General features: G+C 36.9%; 1 protein-coding gene across 8 annotated transcripts in view; it reads right to left on the minus strand.

Moving 5' to 3' along the window:
• Window positions 1–25,666, minus strand: part of LOC129771467 (obscurin) — a 214,180-nt gene that overhangs the window by 64,549 nt on the left and 123,965 nt on the right. For 7 of the 8 annotated variants that reach the window (XM_055775136.1, XM_055775137.1, XM_055775134.1 and 4 more), the window contains one exon: window positions 1,673–1,765. In XM_055775136.1, the coding sequence (XP_055631111.1) occupies window positions 1,673–1,765 (93 nt within the window). Of the gene's footprint in view, window positions 1–1,672; window positions 1,766–20,325; window positions 20,394–20,702; window positions 20,831–25,666 lie in introns of those variants that run through there. The other variant, XM_055775140.1, reaches the window with a different exon arrangement.

Raw genomic sequence — 25,666 nt, forward strand, 5'->3', positions numbered from 1 at the left:
TCAAAGATTCAAAGATTCAAAGATTCAAAGATTCAAAGATTCAAAGATTCAAAGATTCAAAGATTCAAAGATTCAAAGATTCAAAGATTCAAAGATTCAAAGATTCAAAGATTCAAAGATTCAAAGATTCAAAGATTCAAAGATTCAAAGATTCAAAGATTCAAAGATTCAAAGATTCAAAGATTCAAAGATTCAAAGATTCAAAGATTCAAAGATTCAAAGATTCAAAGATTCAAAGATTCAAAGATTCAAAGATTCAAAGATTCAAAGATTCAAAGATTCAAAGATTCAAAGATTCAAAGATTCAAAGATTCAAAGATTCAAAGATTCAAAGATTCAAAGATTCAAAGATTCAAAGATTCAAAGATTCAAAGATTCAAAGATTCAAAGATTCAAAGATTCAAAGATTCAAAGATTCAAAGATTCAAAGATTCAAAGATTCAAAGATTCAAAGATTCAAAGATTCAAAGATTCAAAGATTCAAAGATTCAAAGATTCAAAGATTCAAAGATTCAAAGATTCAAAGATTCAAAGATTCAAAGATTCAAAGATTCAAAGATTCAAAGATTCAAAGATTCAAAGATTCAAAGATTCAAAGATTCAAAGATTCAAAGATTCAAAGATTCAAAGATTCAAAGATTCAAAGATTCAAAGATTCAAAGATTCAAAGATTCAAAGATTCAAAGATTCAAAGATTCAAAGATTCAAAGATTCAAAGATTCAAAGATTCAAAGATTCAAAGATTCAAAGATTCAAAGATTCAAAGATTCAAAGATTCAAAGATTCAAAGATTCAAAGATTCAAAGATTCAAAGATTCAAAGATTCAAAGATTCAAAGATTCAAAGATTCAAAGATTCAAAGATTCAAAGATTCAAAGATTCAAAGATTCAAAGATTCAAAGATTCAAAGATTCAAAGATTCAAAGATTCAAAGATTCAAAGATTCAAAGATTCAAAGATTCAAAGATTCAAAGATTCAAAGATTCAAAGATTCAAAGATTCAAAGATTCAAAGATTCAAAGATTCAAAGATTCAAAGATTCAAAGATTCAAAGATTCAAAGATTCAAAGATTCAAAGATTCAAAGATTCAAAGATTCAAAGATTCAAAGATTCAAAGATTCAAAGATTCAAAGATTCAAAGATTCAAAGATTCAAAGATTCAAAGATTCAAAGATTCAAAGATTCAAAGATTCAAAGATTCAAAGATTCAAAGATTCAAAGATTCAAAGATTCAAAGATTCAAAGATTCAAAGATTCAAAGATTCAAAGATTCAAAGATTCAAAGATTCAAAGATTCAAAGATTCAAAGATTCAAAGATTCAAAGATTCAAAGATTCAAAGATTCAAAGATTCAAAGATTCAAAGATTCAAAGATTCAAAGATTCAAAGATTCAAAGATTCAAAGATTCAAAGATTCAAAGATTCAAAGATTCAAAAATTCAAAAATTCAAAAATTCAAAAATTCAAAAATTCAAAAATTCTAAGATTCAAAGATTCAAAGATTCAAAGATTCAAAGATTCAGAAACGATTCTGCCGAATAATCGTGTGCGTCTACAGTGAGACCAAAACGAACCAGTTGAAATAATGAATTGGGTTGGCAATTCTGACCGAAAGAATGCGGTCGCACCTGGGGGAGAAAAAAAAATTCATTTACATCACTTGGTACTCACCTTGAACAGTAATTTGTAATCGTTAATGCGCTGGATCGGAAGCTTGAGGTGCTCTGATAAACTCTTGTCGTCGTTAAGGTTTAAAGAGTGCTCCTGTGGAAGTGTGAAAATTAAAAAAAAACACATCAGTTGAACTGTTATTCGTTCCGACAACATAAACATCATTCATCATCATTGCTCAACATCTGCCGTATCGATGCATTCTTGGCATTTTTGCTACCTCGCTGATGCTGCTACGTGTGCACATATCCGACCGAATAATTCAGAGGGGGCGTAAGATAACGCAGAACGAACATGTCAATATTTTCGTAGCTGTTCAGGGGTAAAAATAGATTTTTTTTCAATAAAATGAAAACATGGCGTGCGCTTTGTGAGCGCCTCTGTTGAAGTCCTGAATGTGGTTAAATTCAACAGAATTATTCGACAATACATCGCGAAAAGAAGAGAAACCAATCAATTTCTTCTATTGATCTCATTCCTGCAAACAAGGTCAACATGAGTACTCAATCAGCGTCGTCAACGAGACGTTGGCACGCCAAGTGCAGCAGAACTGTTGAGGGTCAAGTACGAACGGATCTTTCACCACCCTGGGAAAGTGAGAGAAGGGACAAAGTGTGAAAAGTGATCTAACTCAACGTCGACGACATTTCGACACATTTTTCTTCGCGCGCGCACTTTTCGGAAATATCTGGAATAGAGACAGGATTGTGTGGTGCGGAGCGGCCACCACAACCCGCATTCAAAACTGACGCCAGTAATGTGCGCGCTCTGAATTGTGTTCATGGGAAAACATACGCCCACCCGGTTAGGATGATCTATCTGAAAGCTGCCGAGGAGCGAGCCGAACGGAAAATAGAATCGATGATGTTTACTCGGTTGGAATTAGTCATTTGTAAATGCTCGATCAATTTCACGAGGTTTGATGTGTGACGGTTTATTTGAAATTCATGTGACTGAGCAGTGAAATTCAAGTCTACATGAGCAGGCTTATGATATTCTGTATGAAAAATTATAACAAAATGTATTGAAAAATGTAAAAAAAAGTTTTGTGAGGAGAAAGTAGATGAGTTGACGCGAAATCCGTCAAATATGCAAACATGTTCTCACAACAAATGTTTTTTATAAAACCACCACACGCCTCCATAATTATACTTGTTATATATGGAGCGACTTAATTATGCGATCAATGTTTCTATCTGATGAACGGAAAGAAAGTACAGTAGAAAGCGGAAGTGAGTGGCAAGGTCATCGCGGATAACGCAATAAAGGGCTGAAAATAAGGTGCAAACACAAAAAAGGTACATATCAGCAAGAAACCTATGTTTTGTCAATACAGAAACCATTAAACTTGCCTTCCCAAAGGTCGTGTACACCAGTTATCCGATAATGTGGAAATCATGACCAAAACAAACAGATACTGAATCTAATGAACTTATAATGCTTTTATTAAACGATCGAACGAATCATTGAAAATATTTTGCTTTGATTTTTCTTTCCAATGAAATGCATCATTGATATAAATATTGCATTGGAACTAACACAGTCTCTCAAAGGTTATTAGATTCGTCCAATATTTGAATATTTCAAACACACCAACCCAACGCTCAGGATTTTTTAAATATTTTACTCGTTCTAGAACACCAGAATCGAACAGATTTTTCTGTGTGATTTTCGAAAACAAATATCATCAATATAGGCATTCGAATGTTTATCGAAATCAATTGAGCTCATCATAAGAAACAACTGAGTTTCCGCGTTATGAAATTAACTCATGATTATTGTTTTGAATTTGTGTGTACTCATCCAACAGATGCCGTTACGATAAGTTCGTGTATTCATCTATTGAGAAGATCTATAAGCCTTAATAAAAAAAGAATGCAGTGATGAATAACGCCTCTCTCTGGTGGCTTGTATGTTACGTATGGTAATGTATGTCATTTTGTTCAAGAATGTCCATTTTTTCTAGTTAACTTATTGAGCCCCGCGTCGGTCCCTAGGGGCAGACGTTGAGCTTTTTGGTAGGAAAGCGCTGACTGACTGGGACTGACAGTTACAAAATAAGAAAATAAAAATCTATACGGTTTGTGTTCGGATGTTTCACGAGATGTGTATTTACTTTTTAGTCAAATTTATGACTATTTTCTATTCATACTAATAAGTATCTCTGGGAGCTGGGACCGACACTGATATTGTACAAACTCTCTTGATGCGGGCTGAATGGAAAGCACAGCAAGAAAAGTTCGGGGCTCAACGTGTTAAAACCAGTGCTGAAAATATTCACGTTCACGACATTTAGATACGACGAATTTCAGCCTGCTTTGTATTGATAACCTACTGCTCAAACGATAGTCGATAGATCTGAAACAACACTATTCGTGAACACCAGTGAAATGAACATCAACATCAGCTTGCCATGAACTTCATTTTTCATTTGCATCTTCATTTTGGTCATGATATTCGTACTGTCGAAATTGAAGATCATTGCGTGTTAGTGAAAATCGAAGCAAAAAATTAAACGTCAACCAATTGAGAATGAAATCGATTAATGGTAAAGGATGGCCATTCATCACACAAAATTCTTGTTTTTGGCGACTCCGACAATGGAATGTATAGTATAACTCCTGCTATGTTTTATGAATCTTCTCCCGATTGACCGAAAATGGCATACACCCCCAATTATATGGGCAATGGGTGACAATAACGGACGAGCGGAAAACGAACATAATTTTGTTTTAATTTCCCCGTTTTAATGATACTGGCTCTAAATGACCAGTAATGATATAAAACCCCTACGATATGAGTATTGGATGAAAGGGCTTGCTTCAACAGCAGAAGTCGAATATCGTATTCCGATGCCACTTTAGAAAAGAATATGGTGGCTTCCGGTTCATTGAAAACGGCCCTGAAAGACCGAAAATGGAGTAAGTGAAGTGAAGTTAGACAAAGAAAGTATTAGAAACTAAGATCGTGTTAGAGCGAAATGGCGGTAGTTAAAGAGCATAGAATGCGGAAACAGAGACGAAAACGGGCCGTACTTTTCACGCTAAAGGTCACGAGTTCAATTCTCACTTCCAACATTCTTCCAAAAATGGAAGTAATGTGACGAACCAGCCAATAAGTATTGAAAGTCACTATTATGCAGTATGAATCGGAAACGGAACACTCAACGCTGTTCGACGCCAAACGCCGCTCAATACCACACAACGGTCAACGCTCACCGAAATTAATGTTGCCTTTTCCGGATTCCTGGTTCTTTCTTTTTTTCTAAATATGGAAATCAAGCACGTTTGCAGTAAAAATTCACTGCAAGCGATGAAGATCAACTAAACGTTCGTGATAGTCAACTGAAATTATTGACAGTAACGAAAGTGCCTGAATGCAGGCTTGCAGGCCAGACAAAGTTCACGCGTCTCGACTCCTGTGTTATACTCATTATGACAGATATGGTGATGAGTTTTAACAGAAGAGGATTCATCCGACACTGGGAAATGCAAATTCCTTCATTCGTGAATAAATTTGTGGCACTGGTTAAAAATGCCGACAAATCGGTATTCGAGCATAATTTTACGACACTACGTAACTCAACGCAGTTAGAATAGATCGAATTCGTGTTGAGACTTCTGTCAGAACAATAGAGTAGAGTTTTTTCGATGCTCACGAAAAGCAATGTGAACAATTTGTGAAATTTTTCAAATTTTTCAAATTAGACCCCATCTTCCATAACCTCATGAAAATATTACACGTCTCCATAATTCTACTCATTTCATGGATCAGCTTGGTGATTAGTAACGAATTCTGTTATCATTCACTGCACAGAATTTTGAGATCATGGGTAAGAAGAAAAAGCAGAGAGGGCAGAAACAAAGGTAAATTTTGGTCTTTCAAAAGACAGCATGGGCAATCAGGAAAATTGCTAGAGGCATTCTTCGTAGTCACTGTACTGTCTCGAATTTTCTGAAGAATCCCATCAAAATATCGTCAGAAAAAGAGTCCATAACAAAAAGCACTACCGGAAAGAGAGACGTACAGTAAGGGAATGTTGTTGCTCACAAAGCTGTTTCAGTTTCGACGGTGACAACGAGCATTGAAGCGTTCTCCAAATTAAGTAATTAAGTAAGAAATGTCTCCCAAGATTGGAAAAAGATAATATCATTTTACTTATTACTCAAACCGTATCCATAAACACGAATTGCTAAACATAGTTTTACTTTTTCAATCTGGCAGTTTTACAACACCAAGGAACCACAACCTGCTACTGAGATAAACTTTTAGGATATATTTCTTATCGTCTGGTGTGGCATTTTGGAAAACTGTAAAGCGTGATACGGACCTCCTGCTAGCACAGCTTGATATGTTGAGCTTAGGAATATTTTGACACCAAGATGGCGGCCCGTGCCCCATCCACTGCTGCGCTAGATAGAAACGACTGTTGCTTTCTGAACGTTTTCCAAAACCAGAAGAGTGGATGTAGGGATCAATCTGCATTGTACATGTTTTCATCAAACATTCATCTGAATCGATGCTAATATAAGGGGTTGTGTAACATTTACCACAATATCATTCACCCGAAACACGTTTACCCGAAGCACATTTACCGGAATTTAACAAATATCCGATTTACCCGAATGAAGCTATATTTTATCAGAAGATATTTATATACAGTCAACTCTCCATAACTCGATATCCAAGGGGACCATCGAGTTAGGGAGGTATCGAGATACAGAGCATTTTTTCATAATTTTTTTATGTCATAAATTGCAAATATTTTATATTAGGGTAAATGTCCTAATTATTGTATGAATTTGAATTTTTGATTCATCCCCTTAAAAACAGAAAAATTCTTTCTCACTTGAAAAAAATCCAGAATTTTTCGGGAAATGATAGACGGCTATGTTTGACGAAAAAAAGCCTTCTACGCGTATGTTTGAATTTCAACGATGACAGAGTTATAGAACTGTTTTTAAATTTCGAATTCTGTTGCTTCAAACTGGCTCTACATTGAAAAGTATGCTACGTAGGCCGTTCATTTGAAAGATAAGAAAATTTAGTACAGTATATAAGTTAACGCAAGCAACATCATTTTCCCCACAGCAACAGAACCGATCACTGTGGAACAGTTTATCGGTAGCATCAATTCGCAAACGCAAGCGAAACAACAATTTAGGACACCAACGTAAAACACCGATTCGGACTCTGTACCTGACGCGACAACGGACTGGATAGAATGTGCAGCGTAAGGGCTTTAGGTAAATGGCTAGGCTTCATGATGTAAAATTGACAATAATAAAATCAGTCTAACTTGTACTCCCGGCGAAACCGGTCTTTCCTTTTTAAAAACTCTTCGATATCCTCATGTAACTTAATTGGCGCAGTCGGTAGGATCGCTCGTTCAAGTGTTCACGCGTAGATCCAATTCGCGAAAGTGATTTCCCGCGCGAACGAATATCGAGTGGCTGACGATTGGAGAACTACAACGGACGCACGAGTGATACCTTTTTATCAAATAAGTAATTAGATCTTAGTCAAATTAACAATCATTTAATCGGAGTGGTACAAAGCTTACCCGAAACAAAAAAAGCTGTATCCACATCCATAAAATATAACAAAAAACTACTAATTCAGAGAGACGAGCCCGGGTAACACCGTAAGCGACTCTTTTTATATCACAAAAGTGAACTACTAATCTAAAACAAAAACAAACGTTAAATCAGAAAAAAAACTAGCTAATCTAACAAGAGTGATTTAAGTTTTACCTTGGAGTGCTTTGTGAATAATCGCGAAAACAATGAACCCAAACAGTTTTAACATATCCCCTGAATTACCGAGGAGCAATACCTCAGCACAGGAGGAAAATTTAAATGAACACGAAGAAGCCGCCAGAATCGCTCAAACAGCGGTAATGTTCGACAAGGCGGAGAAAATCCTAAAGGCGATGCAAACGCCCCAGGCAATCCGCGAATTGCCGCAATTCGACGGTAACCCCGTCAAATTACACTGCTTCATTAGAGCAGTGGAAAATCTGTTGCCCTTTTTAGAAACTCTTAAAGGGACACCCTTCGAGCAAGTATGGCTTCAATCCATACGCTCGAAAGTAACCGGAGATGCGGACCGAGTTTTAGAAACATACGGGACACCGCTAATCTGGGAAGAAATTAAAGCTAACCTGATAGCTTACTATAACGACAAGCGTGATTCTGTCACGCTTACCCGCGAATTGTTCCAACTGCAACAAGCTGGAACAATAGAAGATTTTTATAGTTCGGTTCATCAATTGCTTTCGCTTTTGATAAACCATACAAATATTTCAACATTCGATCTCAACTTGAGAACGGACAGAATCTCGACACACCAGGAGAATGCTCTTCAAGTGTTTTTAGCAGGACTAAAAGAGCCCATCGGCGGGAACGTAAGAGCCCGCCAACCAAAAAATTAAAAGAAGCTTTCGATGCTTCTATTGAAGAAAGAAACTATCAAAATAAATGCGGTCTTAATAAGATGGAAACTACAAATCGATTCCAAAAACCGATTGTTGTAGCACCACCTCCCCCACCAAGGCAAAAGAACTGGAATAATTTTAATCATTACCAAAGAGCCCAGTATCAGCCTCAAACGAATCATTTTAATCCACAGCAAAATTTTTCGAGATTACAAATGAATCCTTTTAATCAACGGCAAAATTTTCAAAGACCTCAAATGAATCAATTCCACACACCTTACCAACAACATCAGAACCAAAGCTTTCTAAATCAACCGCAAGTTCCTCCGCGAAACGTATTCGCCCCAAGACCAGTTCAGATGCCGAAGCCTACTCCCATGGATGTAGACCCTTCAATAAGATCTAATAAAATAAACTATATGAATAGACCTCGGAGAGCAATCAATTACCACGAAGGCACAAATATGTCTGATCCTTACGGCCCGTACGAAGGACCAAATTGTGAATACGAAACCTATGATGAAGAAAATTATGAGCAGGATAATTATCACAATGAATCGATGGCTAGTACATCTTTTCAACCTGTGGTAAACAATCAGGAAGAGAGTGTCGAAGAAAATACCACTTCCACTGATGAACTGAATTTTCAGATAATTACGGCCCAAGAAACTCCTCCGTAAACAATTTTATACCGTACATACAAATCAATACCACTAAAGGACCACTGAAGTTTTTGATCGATACGGGAGCGAACAAAAACTACATTAGTCCGAAACATGTCAATTTGGACAAATGCAAGTTCACCAAACCTGTAAAGGTAACGAACGTTAATGGTTCGCAAAATATAGATCAATTCGTAAATTTCAACCCCTTTTCCACAATACCAGGATCAAAAAAACAAATATTTTACATATTCGACTTCCACAAATTTTTCGATGGTCTCATAGGATACGAGACCTTACGTGAACTAAAAGTCAACATATTAACAGATCAAAATGAGTTGAAATTCCCCACTGGCGTACTGAAAATGTTTCGAAAATATCCAAATTCGGCAATAATCCAGTTAAATTCCAATGAGACAAAAATTGTGAATTTACCAACTATCATCAATAATGGAGAATTTTATTTGGAAGATGACATTTTTCTCTCTAAGGACATTATCATACACTCTGGTATCTACAATTCAAAAGATAGCCATGCTTTTTTCACTGTATCAAACATATCAAAAAGCCCTTCAAAAGTATTAATAAAACGTCCTCTAGATGTTGAACTTAACAATTTTTCCTTAGAGGAACCGAACCAAGATTATGTAACTCAATTTGGCAGGACATCCATTTTCGATCAATTGAGAGTTGATCATCTGAACAAAGAAGAAAAATCTAACCTAATGAAAGTGATTGCAGATTATGAGAGTATATTTTATGTAGAAGGCGAACAACTGACCTTCACCAACGCGATTAGACATAAAATTTCCACAAAAGACGATATACCGATTCACACGAAATCTTATCGCTACCCTTTCTGCCATAGAGAGGAAGTTCAGCGACAGATTTCGAAAATGCTTGATCAAGGCATTATAAGACCTTCAAGTAGCCCTTGGACTTCACCAGTCTGGATAGTCCCAAAAAAGATGGACGCATCCGGCCAGAAGAAATGGCGACTTGTCATTGATTATCGTAAGCTGAATGAGAAAACGATCGATGATCGTTATCCCATTCCTAATATTAACGACATTCTTGATAAGCTTGGCCGTTGCATTTATTTTTCAACACTTGATTTGGCATCTGGATTTCACCAGATCGAAGTGGATAAGAGTGACATCGAAAAAACTGCGTTTAGTGTCGAAAACGGACACTACGAGTTTTTAAGAATGCCATTCGGTTTGAAAAATGCTCCATCAACGTTTCAACGCGTGATGGATAACGTTTTGAGAGAGCACATTGGTGTCCGATGTCTTGTGTACATGGACGATATCATCGTGTTCTCTACCAGCCTAAAGGAACACCTTGACAACCTAAAGAAAATTTTTGATAGTCTTAGAAAATTCAATATGAAGGTGCAACTCGATAAAAGCGAGTTTCTTCACAAAGAAGTAGCCTTTCTAGGCCACATCGTAACTCGTGAAGGAGTAAAGCCAAATCCCGAAAAAATGGAAATCATCAGAAAATGGCCACTTCCGAAGAATGAAAAAGAACTAAGAGGATTCTTAGGAATTTTGGGCTATTACCGCAAGTTTATTCGAGACTTTGCGAAAATAGCCAAACCACTTACAAAAACGTTGAGAAAAGGAGAAGCTATCACTCACACTAAGGATTTCGTAGATGCCTTTGAGCGATGTCGAAATATTCTTACATCGAGTGATATATTACAGTACCCGAATTTCGACAAACCATTTATTTTGACAACAGACGCCTCCAATTTCGCAGTTGGAGCCGTTTTGTCACAGGGGCAAATTGGCAGTGACAAACCAATTGCCTTTGCTTCTCGAACGCTGAATAAGTCAGAAGAAAACTATTCCGCAATCGAGAAAGAACTTTTGGCGATCGTGTGGGCATGTAAATACTTCCGTCCTTATCTTTACGGAAGAAAATTTACTCTATACACGGATCATAAACCTCTCACATATAACTTAAACCTTAAAAACTCAAATAGCAGGCTCATACACTGGCGCTTATACCTGGAAGAATTCGACTATGAAATAAAATATAGACCTGGGAAGCAGAATGTGGTGGCCGACAGTCTTTCGAGAATACGAGAGGAATTGAACGCTAACGATATGGAAGAAGATTCCTCTTCCTCATTTGAAAACGAAGAATCGTCAGATGGAGCTACAGCCCATTCCGCAGATACCGATGATTCTGCGTTCATTTCTTGTACAGAATCCCCTGATAATACTTGCGAGGAGATTTTCCCCCGTATTTTCAGACGCACTATCACTAAAGTAAATTATGGAGTTCCTTTTATCATAAAAGTGTTTAAAGATTTTATTGACCCAAAAAGAACAAATTGCATTTTGTGTCCCGAATCTGTAATTAGGGACCCTCCAAATTGTTTAAAAGAACTATTTTAGCAGAGGAAAACCATTTAAAGTTTTCATTACACAAAAAAATAGCAATAGACTTGAAAACCGCAGAGGAACAAAATGAAATCATAGAACAAATTCATACAACCGGTCACCGAGGCATATGGGAAAACAATCGGCAAATCAGAAATCGTTACTATTTCCCAGCTATGAAAAAGAAAATAAGGCAGTTTATACGGCTCTGTCACACCTGCAACAAAAATAAGTACGAACGACACCCTTATAAAATACAACTGGGCTCAACTCCAGATCCGAAAAGGCCTTTAGAAATTGTTCATCTAGACATCTTTATCAAACAACCTAATATATTTCTTTCATTTATAGATAAATTCTCTCGATTTGCAACGGTAATTCCCATCAAATCCAGGAACATCGGCGACGTAAGGAAAGGTTTAACCAAGTACTTTTCTATTTATGGTACCCCAAATTTAGTTATTAGTGATAACGAACCCGCATTGAAATCCATAGAGATTAGATCACGTTTAGACAACCTAAATATCCAGATGCATTTTACTCCACCCAATCATAGTTCGAGTAATGGTACAGTGGAAAGATTCCACTCAACTTTGAGCGAAATCTATCGTTGTACTAAGCCTAATTATCCCGACATAAACGAAAAAGAAGTTTTTAGAATAGCTTGCACCATATACAACAACACAGTCCACTCTACCACAAAAACCAAACCCCGGGAAATATTCTACGGAATAAGGGATGGAGAGGAAAGGCCTCTTGATATGGAAAAGATTTTAGAAAACAGAAACAAATTCTACAATGAAATTATTGTACAATCAGATAAAACTAAAAATAAAAATTTGGGTTACCATAATAAGAAGAGAGAACACCCACCGGTCCTTCGAGAGGAAGAAACCGTATATAATAGAAGACAAGGAATAAGGAACAAAGGAAAAGAAATGTATTTCCCAGTCAAAGTTGTCCAAGATAAAGGTAGAACGTTTCTGGACCACTCTGGCAGAGAAATACACAAAGAAAATATTCGGCGAAAATGAAACCATACAAATTATTTTTCTAAATTATAGATGTTGCGGAGCCAACTTCTAAAACTAATTACGCTGACGTTCATCACGACCTCATCATCGAGAACGATACAAATACATGACCTGACCAGAAACCCAGGACTAGTGACGTTACAGACCGGAAACGTACTAATTAAGACTGGACGTCACAGGATATATCACACAATAGACTTGGAAGACTATAGACCATTACTAAACAACATCGCTATCACTATCGACGGACTTAAAATATTCACAGACTTCAGCGACGTTTATATCACATTACAGTCCAAATTTAAGAAAGCCCAAAACACGTATATGAAATTGTTACCAAATAGAAGAAACAAGAGAGGAGCATTCAATTTTCTAGGCTCAGCCATAAAGGCGATTACAGGCAATTTAGATGAAGAAGATCGAATCCAAATAGATAACGATATAAATGACTTAAAACGAGGCAACCAAGAACTTATAAGACAAAATAATATTCAAGTAACTATCAACAAACATCTAGGAAAACGTATAAACAAATTAATAGATTCCGTTAATGAACAACAAAGAATAATCAAGCAACAAATTATATCAGCCAGACAATCTCTAATCACCAACAAACTTGTCAATCAAAATTTCACAGCAATCCGACAGGCATTTAAAATTTCTTATCATGTCGACCTAATACAAGAACACCTAGACTCAATTTTCGAAGTTATACAACTTGCAAAAATAAATATCATTTCTAAGAATTTTCTAGAAGCAGAAGAACTAAAGTTTATCTCAGATAAGTTAGAAGAACAAAATATTACCATTCTACATCCAGACCAAGCATACGATTACCTAGACATCAGAGCCCTCTTCAAGGAATCCATCCTCTACTTCATCATCGGCGTCCCGCAGATTTTACCACATCCATTCACCAGTCTTCTCCTAGAACCACTTCCAATCAACGGTCAAATCATCAAACTCCCTTGGCATAAAGCAGCAATCTACGGAAACTCCACCTATTTCATCAAAGGCAGTTGCCAAAGTATCGGCGAAAATTCCATTTGCGAAGAAGATAAATTAGACGATACCTCAGACGACAGATGCTTCTCCAAAATCATACGAGGCTCCCCAGGAAAATGCACCTTTACGAACTATCGGAATACAACCAACATAAAACGATTGACAGACAACCATATCATCATCATAATCACAACAGTCACACTATCAAGCGACTGTCTACATAACAACAGAATTTTAACAGGAACGATGCTGTTGTTTTTCGAGAACTGTACAATCTCACTGAACAACAAAACTTTTAGCTCCATTACGTTTCCATCGAGAATTATCCCAACAATAGTGCCTCTGGATGGCGTGAAAATCGAACAAAACGAATTCGAGCAGAACCTGGACTTTCACACATTAAAGAAATTACATTTCCAAAACCGAGAACAACTGGAGATAATTAAAACCCGATATTTCATCCAAACATCAACAAGTTTGGGCCTCTCATCTATATGCTTCATTATAGGCTTGATCGTCATAGTTTACCATTGGTACCAGAAGAAAAGGACACCCAATGAAGAAAAACCAAACATCAGTTCAGCAGACAACCATCATCCCAACACAATTGTATCGGGACGATCCAAACTTGATGAGGGAGTAGTTAACGCAAGCAACATCATTTTCCCCACAGCAACAGAACCGATCACTGTGGAACAGTTTATCGGTAGCATCAATTCGCAAACGCAAGCGAAACAACAATTTAGGACACCAACGTAAAACACCGATTCGGACTCTGTACCTGACGCGACAACGGACTGGATAGAATGTGCAGCGTAAGGGCTTTAGGTAAATGGCTAGGCTTCATGATGTAAAATTGACAATAATAAAATCAGTCTAACTTGTACTCCCGGCGAAACCGGTCTTTCCTTTTTAAAAACTCTTCGATATCCTCATGTAACTTAATTTATAGTAGTGTAACTTCGAAATTAGTGGATTTAAAAACATTTTGGAAGTTGAAAATTTAAACGTTAGTAGTTTTTAATGTATAATTATTAATTTTATTCTTGAAAATTTATACTAAACTTGATTTTTTCTATCAATCAAGTTTAAGCTCTCTAGCCACTCTACAATTTGTTCTTTGACACCCAACTTCTATCTCTCTCAATTTCGCTGCAATATCGATATAAACAATTCCTAGTGAAAATTCAAGCAAAATTTTCAAAAATCGCTATTTTTAACCCACTGCACTGTACTTATAAAAGCCACTTAAATTTCACTTTAACGTTGAAAGATTACATTTTTTCTTGAAATAAGTAATATTCGAATTGCAAAAACAACTTGTTTTTCAAATTGTATAAAATCGAGTCCAAAATTGTCTATAATCGAATCATATAATCGAGTCCGACCTGTATAAAGAACTAGGTTAAAGAAGAAAATATTGATTAAGTGTGTTATTCAAACTAATTTGTAAAGATCACGCAGGAACTAATAAATCACAAATAAATGTTGAAATAGTTTCACAGGAACATGTTCAGTTGATTTCAATATTCCGGACATATTCTTCTAGTTTGATGCAACGTTCAAAGGTGTAATTTCGACAAAATTATCTGAATTTTCCTGAACATTATCCAACTCGATAGGATTATTATCTTCAGCGTTTTACTCAGCTTTTTCAACACATTCCAGCACATCCAATACCGGTATATCTTAAGAGTCCTTGAGTACATTTAAATACAGTAAAAATGCTGAATAACATAAAGGTTAAAAAGGACTAACATCCTCCATTTCTTGCAGTCTTCGTTTAACCCTCCTGTACTCGCGTGTAAAATCATAACACGTATACTCGCGCACGGTGTCACAGACCGAAAATTGAACTTCTCTGAAATGATGCCATTGTGTATTTTTCAGGCTTTATTGGCATTTATTTGAATAAGAAGGTATAATTGAATGAAAAAACTCCAGAAAATACGTTTTCTTCGTCTATATTATGTTTTAATAGTCATCTGATTCAGTCTCCTCAAAATAGAGTAACTTTTGATACTCCAACACAAATAACGAAATTCGAGTTTTTCGCTGTTGTTAATTAAAAGTAAGCAACTGAATCTAATTCATGGAAGTATAAAGAGCTATAAAATAACATAAAAACGTATTAATCGATTGTTGTTTCATTGGAGTAAGAATCAGAATCTAGCAGACTGCATGCTCGAAACAAACATATTTTTTACATTTCTTTGTACCAACACATGCGATACGCTAAACGATATCGAATAACGAAGCTAGAGAGAATCGCAAAGTCATAGTGTTGATATTTTCTGAGAAATAAACAAATTATTGATTTCTCGGTCTGACAGACCAATGGCGAGTATAGGAGTGTTAACTAATCGAACTAATTAATCGAAAATGGCGATAGTACTGATTCAGGTTCTTGATTATGTCGAAGTCCAGCTTTACGGAAGCAAAAATTTGTGGAAAAATTGTAAACTTATCGATTTGAGCTTTGGTCGGAGAAATTTCTGGTACGCTGTACAGTTATTAACGAACATGACTACCTTTGAGAAGAAATAAATATTAGTATGATACATTACATTTACACATAACTCCAGAATTAATATCTTTTTATTTTCTCTGGGAATTTTTTTGTCAAGTTGCATAATCCATTTCTCTTTCGTATATCACTTTTTTTGAAACATCGTGGGTTTTTATTCTTTCCATTGACCAGCAACGGTAGTTTATCACATCCGTCCATGTTGGTTGAGCTTGAAAGTTGAGAATTCCCAATTTCTGGACAAATTCGCAAGCCCTCTCCCGATGAATAGAACCTGAGAAAGGTAAATTATTCTCTCTGCCCTGATAAGACAAAAAAAAAGTCATTGACCGCTCCAGCTTTTCGATTCCGATATGATTTTCGTCTAGATTCAATTTTCCCTTCCGATTCCATTTTTTCTTTAGCTTGAATAGTATTGATACCGTACTTTGTGCAATACTGAAATCTTTTGCAGCTTCAGACCCCTTTCGTCCATATTTTTCGACCTGCTCGATGATGCTCAAACGTTGCGCAATGGTTAGCGTTTTAATCGTTCACTTCAAAGGTTTCTCGTGGTTTTCCATACTTGAAAAGAAATTTCTTGATGACACGAACTCTTCGTCTTCACTTTCTATAGCAATTGAAATAACAGGTCATAACTCACAAAAACATGTGCGCGAAAATCAATCGAGTTAGGGAGGTGAAAATCCATGGAAAAATGAATCAAACCCCATCGAGTAAGGGAGGCATCGAGTTAGGGAGAAACTGCTATCTATTACCATCAACACTAATGATCAGTCAGAAGTGCAACGAAGTACTTCAGAATATTTTACTGCTGTTTTTGCATCAAACATAATGTGATAATTGGGTAATTTGGCATCAATTCATGAAATCCGGGAGGTCATGACATGGTTTAATGAATAGGGGCGTTAGATTCTGGACTGGTCATCTTGTTTGCCGAATCAAAACCATGTCAAGAACTTATGAGGAGTGATCGTACGTATAGTAGATGCAGCTTACAAGTAGTATGAATGATTTGAAGAGCTTAAACGAGCAATATACACACTATGACATGGCGCAGCTTGGTCGAAACAACCTCGAATAGTTACTTGAACTGCATGAGAACTGAAGAGGACCTACGAAACTCATTGTAATTCATATGAAATTGACGTCAATTTTTTAAAGGAGTGAGAATTTTTCCATCTGGTTCTATAGTTATTAAACACTGGAATTTTAGTTTATTGAATATTTCGCGCCTGGACACAACAATAAATTCAAATGGCTAGTCTTATAAATCAAGATTGCTGTTACACCCTACACTATATACTTCAATTCAACCAACTTCTTGCATATCTCTGGAAACTCAGAAAAATGGAGTGATTCTATAGTTGTGAAACGCAGTGTATATGGGAAACAATAACGATAGTGAGCAAATTTGCTATAATGGATGAATGTGGCATTAAGTGAGGCTCAAAAATCACAATCGATTTGAATGTCGGTTCTGGCAATGAGTTATAGTTTAGGTCAAATTATTTTTAAAAAATAGTTAGACCTTTTACTTGATGTTATTTGATCACTTAAACACCTAGTACTGAACCTTACTTAACAATTTTCACATGAATTCACTGATATTTCCATTGAAACACATAATTATAACATAAAATCATTATAGACACACTTTTTGTTTAGGAATTTTCCACCACTATTACATAGAGTAACATTTGAAAAGAAAAAGTTAGTTTTCACTCATAACATTCATATTCAAAACGTGTTTACTCCACCTGCAAGTTCATTATCACTTTCGCTCCATAAATCGAATACGCGAAGCGCAATACCGTCAAGGCGAATAGCTGATATTCATTTCGTCAGAGTGAAAATCAATTTTGGCGTATTCAATTATCATGATGAATATGACACTGAGTGAAAATGAACTTCAAAACATTTTGTAGAACTAAAGTTCATCTGTCTATCTTCGCTGGTTGTCTAGATCAGATAGTTTTGATTTTCGTTTGAATATTTTGTTTTTCAATGCAATGGAGTCCAAAAATCCGAGCATTTGAGCTTAGTGATCATGATTTTTTCCGACACTATTACGTATTAACGCCACAACAGAGCAATTATCATGATAAATTATTTTTTTCGTAATGAAATTTATTCTGAGGCTATTCTTAGGCATTTAGACCAGTGGTATTCAAACTTTTTTGCTCAATTACCCCCTTCACGAAAATTAATCCCAGTGCTACACCCCTATCAGTATTTTGTAAGAAAGTCTGTAGCATATCAGTAAAGGAATGTAAGAATACAAACGGTTTTCAAGTTATATTCGTAACAAATTTGATTTTATACGTGTATCTGATTACAAACAAGGTATATAAAGTTTGGCACCTGCGCCTGAACGGTTTCCGCCAAAATCGTAATTCTTGAGAACATTGTCGAAAAGCACACCTCATGTCTTCGATATCCACTCTGTTACGGTGTTTTGTTCCCATCAGCAGCATTGTAGGAAATCCAGATTCATATAAATTCTACGCAAAAGACAACAACACTCGTAATGCTTATTCCTCATATCAGCATAAGAATCGATCATTTGTAGATCGATGAGTTTGTTCTGAAATTGATCCGAAACATTCGTCACTGCCAGTCGAAAGGCGTTTCATATCATGTCCAAATTTGTTCTTTGATATAAGGAAAATATGTTTCAAGTTTAACTTGTTGTAAAAAGTCTTGACAAATGCTGTACAGTTTCCTTTTTTATGGTCTTCTGTACTGTTTCGTCGTCTGTTCCATCATCAAACGCTGACGAAAGTCTTTCAATCATTGTGATGTTGATCAATTGAACATTACATTTCAGATTTGGAAATAATAAAGAATAATGTTTTGGTTTTCGTGGCAATTTTTACTAATCATTTTCATCTTCACAGCGAAGTAAATGTGCAATATTTCCTTGCACACCTACCCCCTTTTAATGACCAAATTCCCCTCCGGTTGAAATCACTGATTTAGACTACTTAGGCTCATTAGCATGTAGCTCTAACAGAGTGCGGTTTTCTCGTATAAACATGTAGGGTGCAAGGGTCGAAAATAATTTTTTTTTAAATTTCTCTGAACAGCGCTTTTAAAAATTGGGCGGTTAGCATGTGTGTGTATGTAAATATCTCTCGTATTTTGTTTACAATACTCAGTTTTAAAGATAACGATAAACCAAGAAAAACGGCGTATCAAAATTTTGCATGCCTAATCTGAACTACCCTTGCGTGGAGTTGGCAAAATTGCTGGACGTGGGAAAACACAATTCGCACTTGTCAATCAAAACAATAGAAAAAAAAATAGGATAATCACACTCAACAAAATAAAGAGGCAATAAACCATCTAATTGGGATGATAAACAAAGATTTACAGGGCGTACCAAAATTTCAGAAAAAAAATGTTTATTGTGACCACTGGTAGCTTTCAATCAAACTCAGTGGAACAGCTTCAAATAAAAATAACTCGGCACACAATCGGAACCATAGGGAGAATAAGAAAATTGTGAATAGTAGAAAACTTTCAAAGCAAATTGGCGCACAACATCGATTCGAAGCAAATTGGCGCACAACATCGATAAAAGTGAATGGAGATGCACCAAAAGAGGCCTTTTCTTAAAACCATTTCCTATCTTTGTTCCCATCGTTCCCAGCTTCGACTCCGTCCAAATCCACATGGAACGGCGCAAACCAGCGGTAAATTCTAACGACAGTCCCCACGAACCAATATCAACACAACGTGTTAATGGAAGGAGTTTAATTTTGTTTTTGATTTTTCAGACATTTCAGATTATTCACGAATTTTGATCAAATCGATCTACGAAGTACCGACAGCTGGCTGACAGCACATTCGGGTACATGCCGATTCAAAATTGCCCTCATTTTTCGTCGCCTAGGAGTCGCCGCTATTTTCGCGGCGGCTCCCACATTTTTATTTTTCTCGTGCAATATTCAACCTTGCCGCCGGTGCAGAATTTGGAAAAACTCCATGAACTTGTGTGCAGCATACTTCTCTCGGACGCGTATTCGAAAAGTAATTATCCACCCGTCGGAATGCCACCTGTTGGTACATTTCGTCGCCCGAAAATCAGGTGTCCGGCAGGTGTAAACAACCTCTTGTCAGGTTGTTTGGTAAACAAAGGGCCTAGACGTGCGTCGATCCATCGGTGCTACAAACGATACGGTGTCCTTGAACGCATTGAACGGATCATGGTCGAGTTTGAACCTTTCAGGGAAGGCCCCCTCTGCGTAACAGCGAACTCGCTTTTCAGAATGTTATAAATATAAAATCAGTTGTGTTCGCGTGCGAATGATTTTACGAGATTTTATACTGGCGGAAAATGGGCGGTGTGGCCAATGTCAGATCACAGCTAGTGCAGTATTTTTTTGCCTGGTCTTGGAGAATTTTTTTTTGCCAAGTGATTTCTGGACCGAAATGGCGGAAAGTTTTCGATGTGTAGGAGATTTATTTGCAACGAGCGGGGGCGAATGCGCTCGCTCGGCATCCGGTTTTGAAAATTTTAGTTTTTTTTTTCATTTTTAACTAATCTCTTGTAGAATAATCACGAATAATACTTCGATTTAGTACACTTACAGAGTGTTTGATGTGCTGATATCAAACCAGGGGTGGTACTTCAAAAAATATCCAATAGCGGTAGAAATCTGCGATGAATAAGAGAAAGATGAATAAGTGTCTCGAAACACTGCTCGCACAAATTTCCACTGGCTTGTTATATAACACTTGCTCGCTAGAATGCGACACTTGTGACAATCGATCTTCAACACTGTTTCATAGATAACCTTCAACCATTTCACTAGTCAGCGATCGACTCTCCGATCTTGGGGAGTATTCTCTGCTTTTCAGTTGATTCAAACACCACGTTGGCGATCTTTCAAAAAATCACTTTAAAACCGGGGAAATTCATCACACACTGAACAAATAACCAATTTTTCCCTACCACAGACACTTACAAACTTCTTCCACTTGGAACAAACTTGGATGGGCCGAAACTCTTCCGAGCGGTATATCTGCTTTTCGCGCGATCTTGCCACTAGAAACTTTGAGAAGCGACTAGCAGGCCACAGACGTCAAGATCACTGACGGATTCTAAAATTACATTCCCAGCTTGGCTGCCCGCGTTCTCTCGGAGTGACCGTAGCGCGGCAGAGTGGCAACGCGCAGAGCGCTGCTTCCCACGAGAGCGAATCCGTGTCCCCGCCTGAGAGTATATGTTGGAGAGACCAACACGGGTGCTACTGATAAATGGTTCCCGCTCGCTGAGTGTCCGAGGAAACCGGTAACCCCTAAGACCGAGATAGTTGGTTAGGAAACGTTGATGTTTGACAACAAAAACGTTTTTGTTGTTTTGGACCATCCATGTATCAATCGAAAACAGCTGTTTCTTAATAATCCTGAAAATTCGGCAAGATTTTCAGAGCAGATGAACTTTTAGTACTTGTCGTAAATCTGGTTTCATATTTCCAATTGTATCTGATGCACGAATGTTGATAAAAAATCACCTTATAGCTCACCTTATTTAATCAGCTTTAACGACCTTTCTGATTCGGAATTTGCATCGATGATACCGCATGGCTTTTCTACATATTCTGCTTTCCTATGTTTCAATCTTCTCGATCATTATACCATAATATACAACGGTTCCGTAAAAATTCCATAGAGTCGCATATGTCTAGTCTAGTCACATAGGAATATTGAACGAAGACTTAAAACATGTTAAATTTGCTAAATAATAACTCAGAAACGAAAAATAATACCTCTCTGATTTTCGGATTTATTATGTAAAAAACTCAGCTTTCCACAAAATATATCGCGCTCTCTATTTCAACCTAGAAAACTATGAAAAACTAACTCAATCAATAATTACAAAAACGAAAAACCAAAATTTTCGCAAAAGTAACGCAAAAATGGAATCATATGCTTCATTATGATATGTCGATCATCTGAATCGGTCCCGTAGTTCAAAAGTTATGATTTTTTGTAGTGAAAATAAGGGAAAAATTGTTTTTTCGAACCATCGATTAACTTTGAAAAATCATATCTCAAAAACGAAAAAATAGCATCTCTATTATTGAGATCTGTTATTTAAAAAATCCTCAGCTTTCAAGAGAAAATATAAAAAATATTGCGCCTTCTAGTCCAAAGCCATGAAAACGATAAAAAACGAATACAATCAATAATTACGAAAATAAAATCCATTTTTTTGCAAACTATTATATTTTTTAATAAAAGGCTCATTAGCTTCAATTTTATATGTCGATCATCTCAATCGGTTCAGTAGTTCAAAAGTTATGAATTTTTGGAAAAAGTCATTTTAGGGAAAAAGTGGAAAAGAAATATTTTTCGGACCACCCTAAAATGGAAATGGGCACCCTAATAAAAAAAACAAAAAAATACGGGTTTTTGCTATGAGGAACAAAATCACCATTTTTGACGAAAATCTGAGAACCACTATTTCGGTTTGGCATGGAATGGCTACAAGAGCGTCCGATTGAAAGATATTGGGCTTCAATTAAAGGAAACTTAAAGTCAATGATGAGATGAACTGAAAACATTTTCGTAGTAAGTGAAATATCGCAGTCATGAAGGTATCTGAAACTAAAGTCCCTAATGGAAGGCACACCTTTGAAAATAGAAGAGTTTTGCGAAATATAAAATGCGTACATTGTATTACTATCAGTTTAATCAGAAATTAAATTTCGTTTCCAACTTTTGCTTAGCTTCCTATAATAGCGTCATTGGTTTGGGGTTACAGCTGCCTTTTTTATACCATCTGTTTATTTTATTAGGCTCATTTAGCAATTCAGTTGTAACAGAGCCGAATTTATTCGTGTATATTTTCATCTAATGTTGTATATTATACAGTAGCCTAAAGTGACCAGATGGTCAGGGGTCTAACGCGGGACACAAAAAACAAAACGTTATGTATATACGTTATGTGAACATAAACCATAGTTTAGCGAATCTAATCTGATCGGTATTATTTATTTCTAAGTATCGGCACCCAGTTGTGATTTTTTGGTGGTTTAGATTTTGTTTACGCCTGAAAACCACACGCTCAATCAGAGCATTTACGCCTGGCAAGCAAGATTCAAGTTCTACAATTTTCTTCAAATTACCGAATGGAATGCTCGAAAATTCCAATTCATTTTTCATCGATTTTAGTCTTAACGTATGCATTCAAAAAATGGACTAATTTCGGACGGTGATGAAACATAATTTTAAACAAATTTTCCTTGAATCTTACCTTTATTAAGCCTACAACATAAATGATTCAAGGCTGTTGATTCGCAGCAGCAGCACTGTCAAGCAACTTAATGATTTTTTCATACTGCAAGCTCCACCCTACAGCGAAAAAGTTGGACATCCTGAGGCACTTTGTGTCCACCACATATAGCCGATCTGGTATTTACAACATCATCTCCCTGCCGCTCCTTAAGCCGGTAGATCGAAGCAACCGGCCAAATGGTGAAGGAGAATCTGTCCAAAATGGACATTTTAATGCGGAAGCGCCAAACGAGACCGGCCGTATCTGAGCAGCATGCAATCACCCAGAAGGAGTAGCATGAGGTGCTGGTGAATAACTTCTTTCCTTGTTCATAATGAAAGATGAGACGTACTTGATGCTAGAATTCAACGAATGGCAGGGGACCGGGTACTTTACGTCCTCCAGGTAACGATGACGTCGAATATATCATCCACATCAAGTTCTCGAAGAAGGTTCTTCTCTGACAGACGTGAAGGGAATGGTCAAACCGCTCTTCTTTCGAGTCATATGATGTGCTTGCCGGAAGTGGCGACGGTGATGTGGTCTTGATGCCGAACCTGGGATCAGCCCATTATGCCAAAAGATCACTGGAGGATGGATCATCTGGAGATAAACATTGTCGCGAAGACGTGGCCTTCCCAACATTCCCCAGCTGCGACCGATAGAAAACTTTTGGGCGAATGGCTAAAATGGAGAGACAGTCGACCACCAAAGCCACGAAAAGGTAAAAGAACACGTCGGCTTACATCTTTTTATCGGCCATGGTTGAGGTTCCGGCCAACTTCCGTAAGACCTCTTCCTGTCGAGTATACACTAGTTCTTTCGGCTTATTTAAAAGGTTAAGCCCTGACCGCTAGTTAGGGGACCAAAGATGAACTTTTCGTCTGACTCACGTTGGTCTCTGCGGATGAATAGGGGACTTTTATAAAAATCATTTTCTAATTTTGTTGCTGTCGCTTCCAGTCGACACTCTCTAAACAAAAAGCCCACTGTCGGTGTGATGAAACCATCTCAACGTATTAATCTTTCGATGCATTAGAAGCGCTCTTGAACACTCTGCCAAATAAAAGTTTTTTTTTTTTTGAGGTCATCCGTTTAAGAAAATCAACATGATCAAATTGTGATATTGAAATATATTGATATCGCGGGACATTTTCGTTTCTTTTGCCAAATGCGGGACGTTTCGCGGGACATTTTGTTGAAATGCGGGACGTCTGGTCAGTTTACAGTAGCCATTTTTGGCGTAAGAGTATTCCTATTTTATCGATAAATATTTTAACGTGCATTTAACTTTTTGTGCAGATAGTTTCACCAGCAGAAATTTCAGCTTGTTGGCGGTCAATCTGATCCGAATATGATGACAGTATCAAAATTTGTCTTGGTCTACGTACATTGATTCTATTTACTATTGCTCCCTGAGGAAAAAAACAATTTTTCTTCTGATAGACATCTGGAATGTATGCTGGTCGAATTTCACGATTCAATTAAAAAACCTTGATCGATATTGGAAAAGTCTTGTCTTGAATCTGTTGTTACAACAACTGTTAATTAGAAAATAAAATTGTATCATAATATATATCAAATTTCTAAAAATTTCCCAAATTTTGTGATTTAGAAGCAGTAATTATTCCGGAATTTTGATTGGCTGGTACCGGCTGCCAGATTGACGTAGTTTCTCAGCAGTTGTAGTATTAGAAACATTAAAAATCACGATGCAATCCCCAAGAATGCTCATCCCACCACACCCTAGGCTTGAACCAGTGCAAACCAGAAAAACCATTTTTGACAATAGAATTTCTGACCCGAACGGGAACCGAACTCGAAGCCCCTATCTTGGTAAGCGCCACGCGAACCACTAGGCCATGTGGAACACATACGAGGGCGGTCCGATAAGTACTTAGCCTCATCGCCCGATGGTGTCAGTATCGCAAAAGAGAATACTTATTGTGTAGTACATTCTCGTAAACGGCTACTGTCAAAATTTCAGCCGAATCGGACTCGTAGTTTTGTTTTGACCGTGTGTGGAAGCGGGCCTGTCCACGTATTTTAGAAAAATGAAGAAAATGGAAATTCCGCCGTCGCCACGGCCACATTGGTCGAATTGCACTACGAACTTAAATCTACTCAAATACTCATCGGATTGCCCTCGTATGTACACTACTTAAAAAGTCATTTTGTGAATATAAACAGAAGAAAATCTGCGAACGAATGATGAAAATAGTGAAAACGTCCTTCCGGAGGGTCCGAAGAACAGTCAGACCAAATTGTAGCGGATAAATTCGACAGTTATATCGTTCGGTTGTGTCCCATTTACCCGAATACCATTCACCCGAAATACGTTTACCCGAAACACATTTACCCGAATATAACACATACCCGAATGACATTCACCCGAATGTAACAAATACCCGAATGGAATGTTTGCCCGAATGAGAAGGAAAGATTCTGACAAATCAGATTGCGTGAATCTCCTGTTGATAAATAGGATTAAATCAAAACAACATGAAAAAGCAACAAAAATACGAAGTGAAATGAGAAATTGTAATGAGGAAATTTGAAAATGATTCTGAATACTTCGCGGTGTCATTTTTAGAAATTAGTGTAGGCACAATTGACATGTTGTCATCTTTCCTTTCCGTTGTGATCTTT

The sequence above is a fragment of the Toxorhynchites rutilus genome, chromosome 2, assembly GCF_029784135.1.
Source record: "Toxorhynchites rutilus septentrionalis strain SRP chromosome 2, ASM2978413v1, whole genome shotgun sequence".
Lineage (NCBI taxonomy): Eukaryota > Metazoa > Arthropoda > Insecta > Diptera > Culicidae > Toxorhynchites > Toxorhynchites rutilus.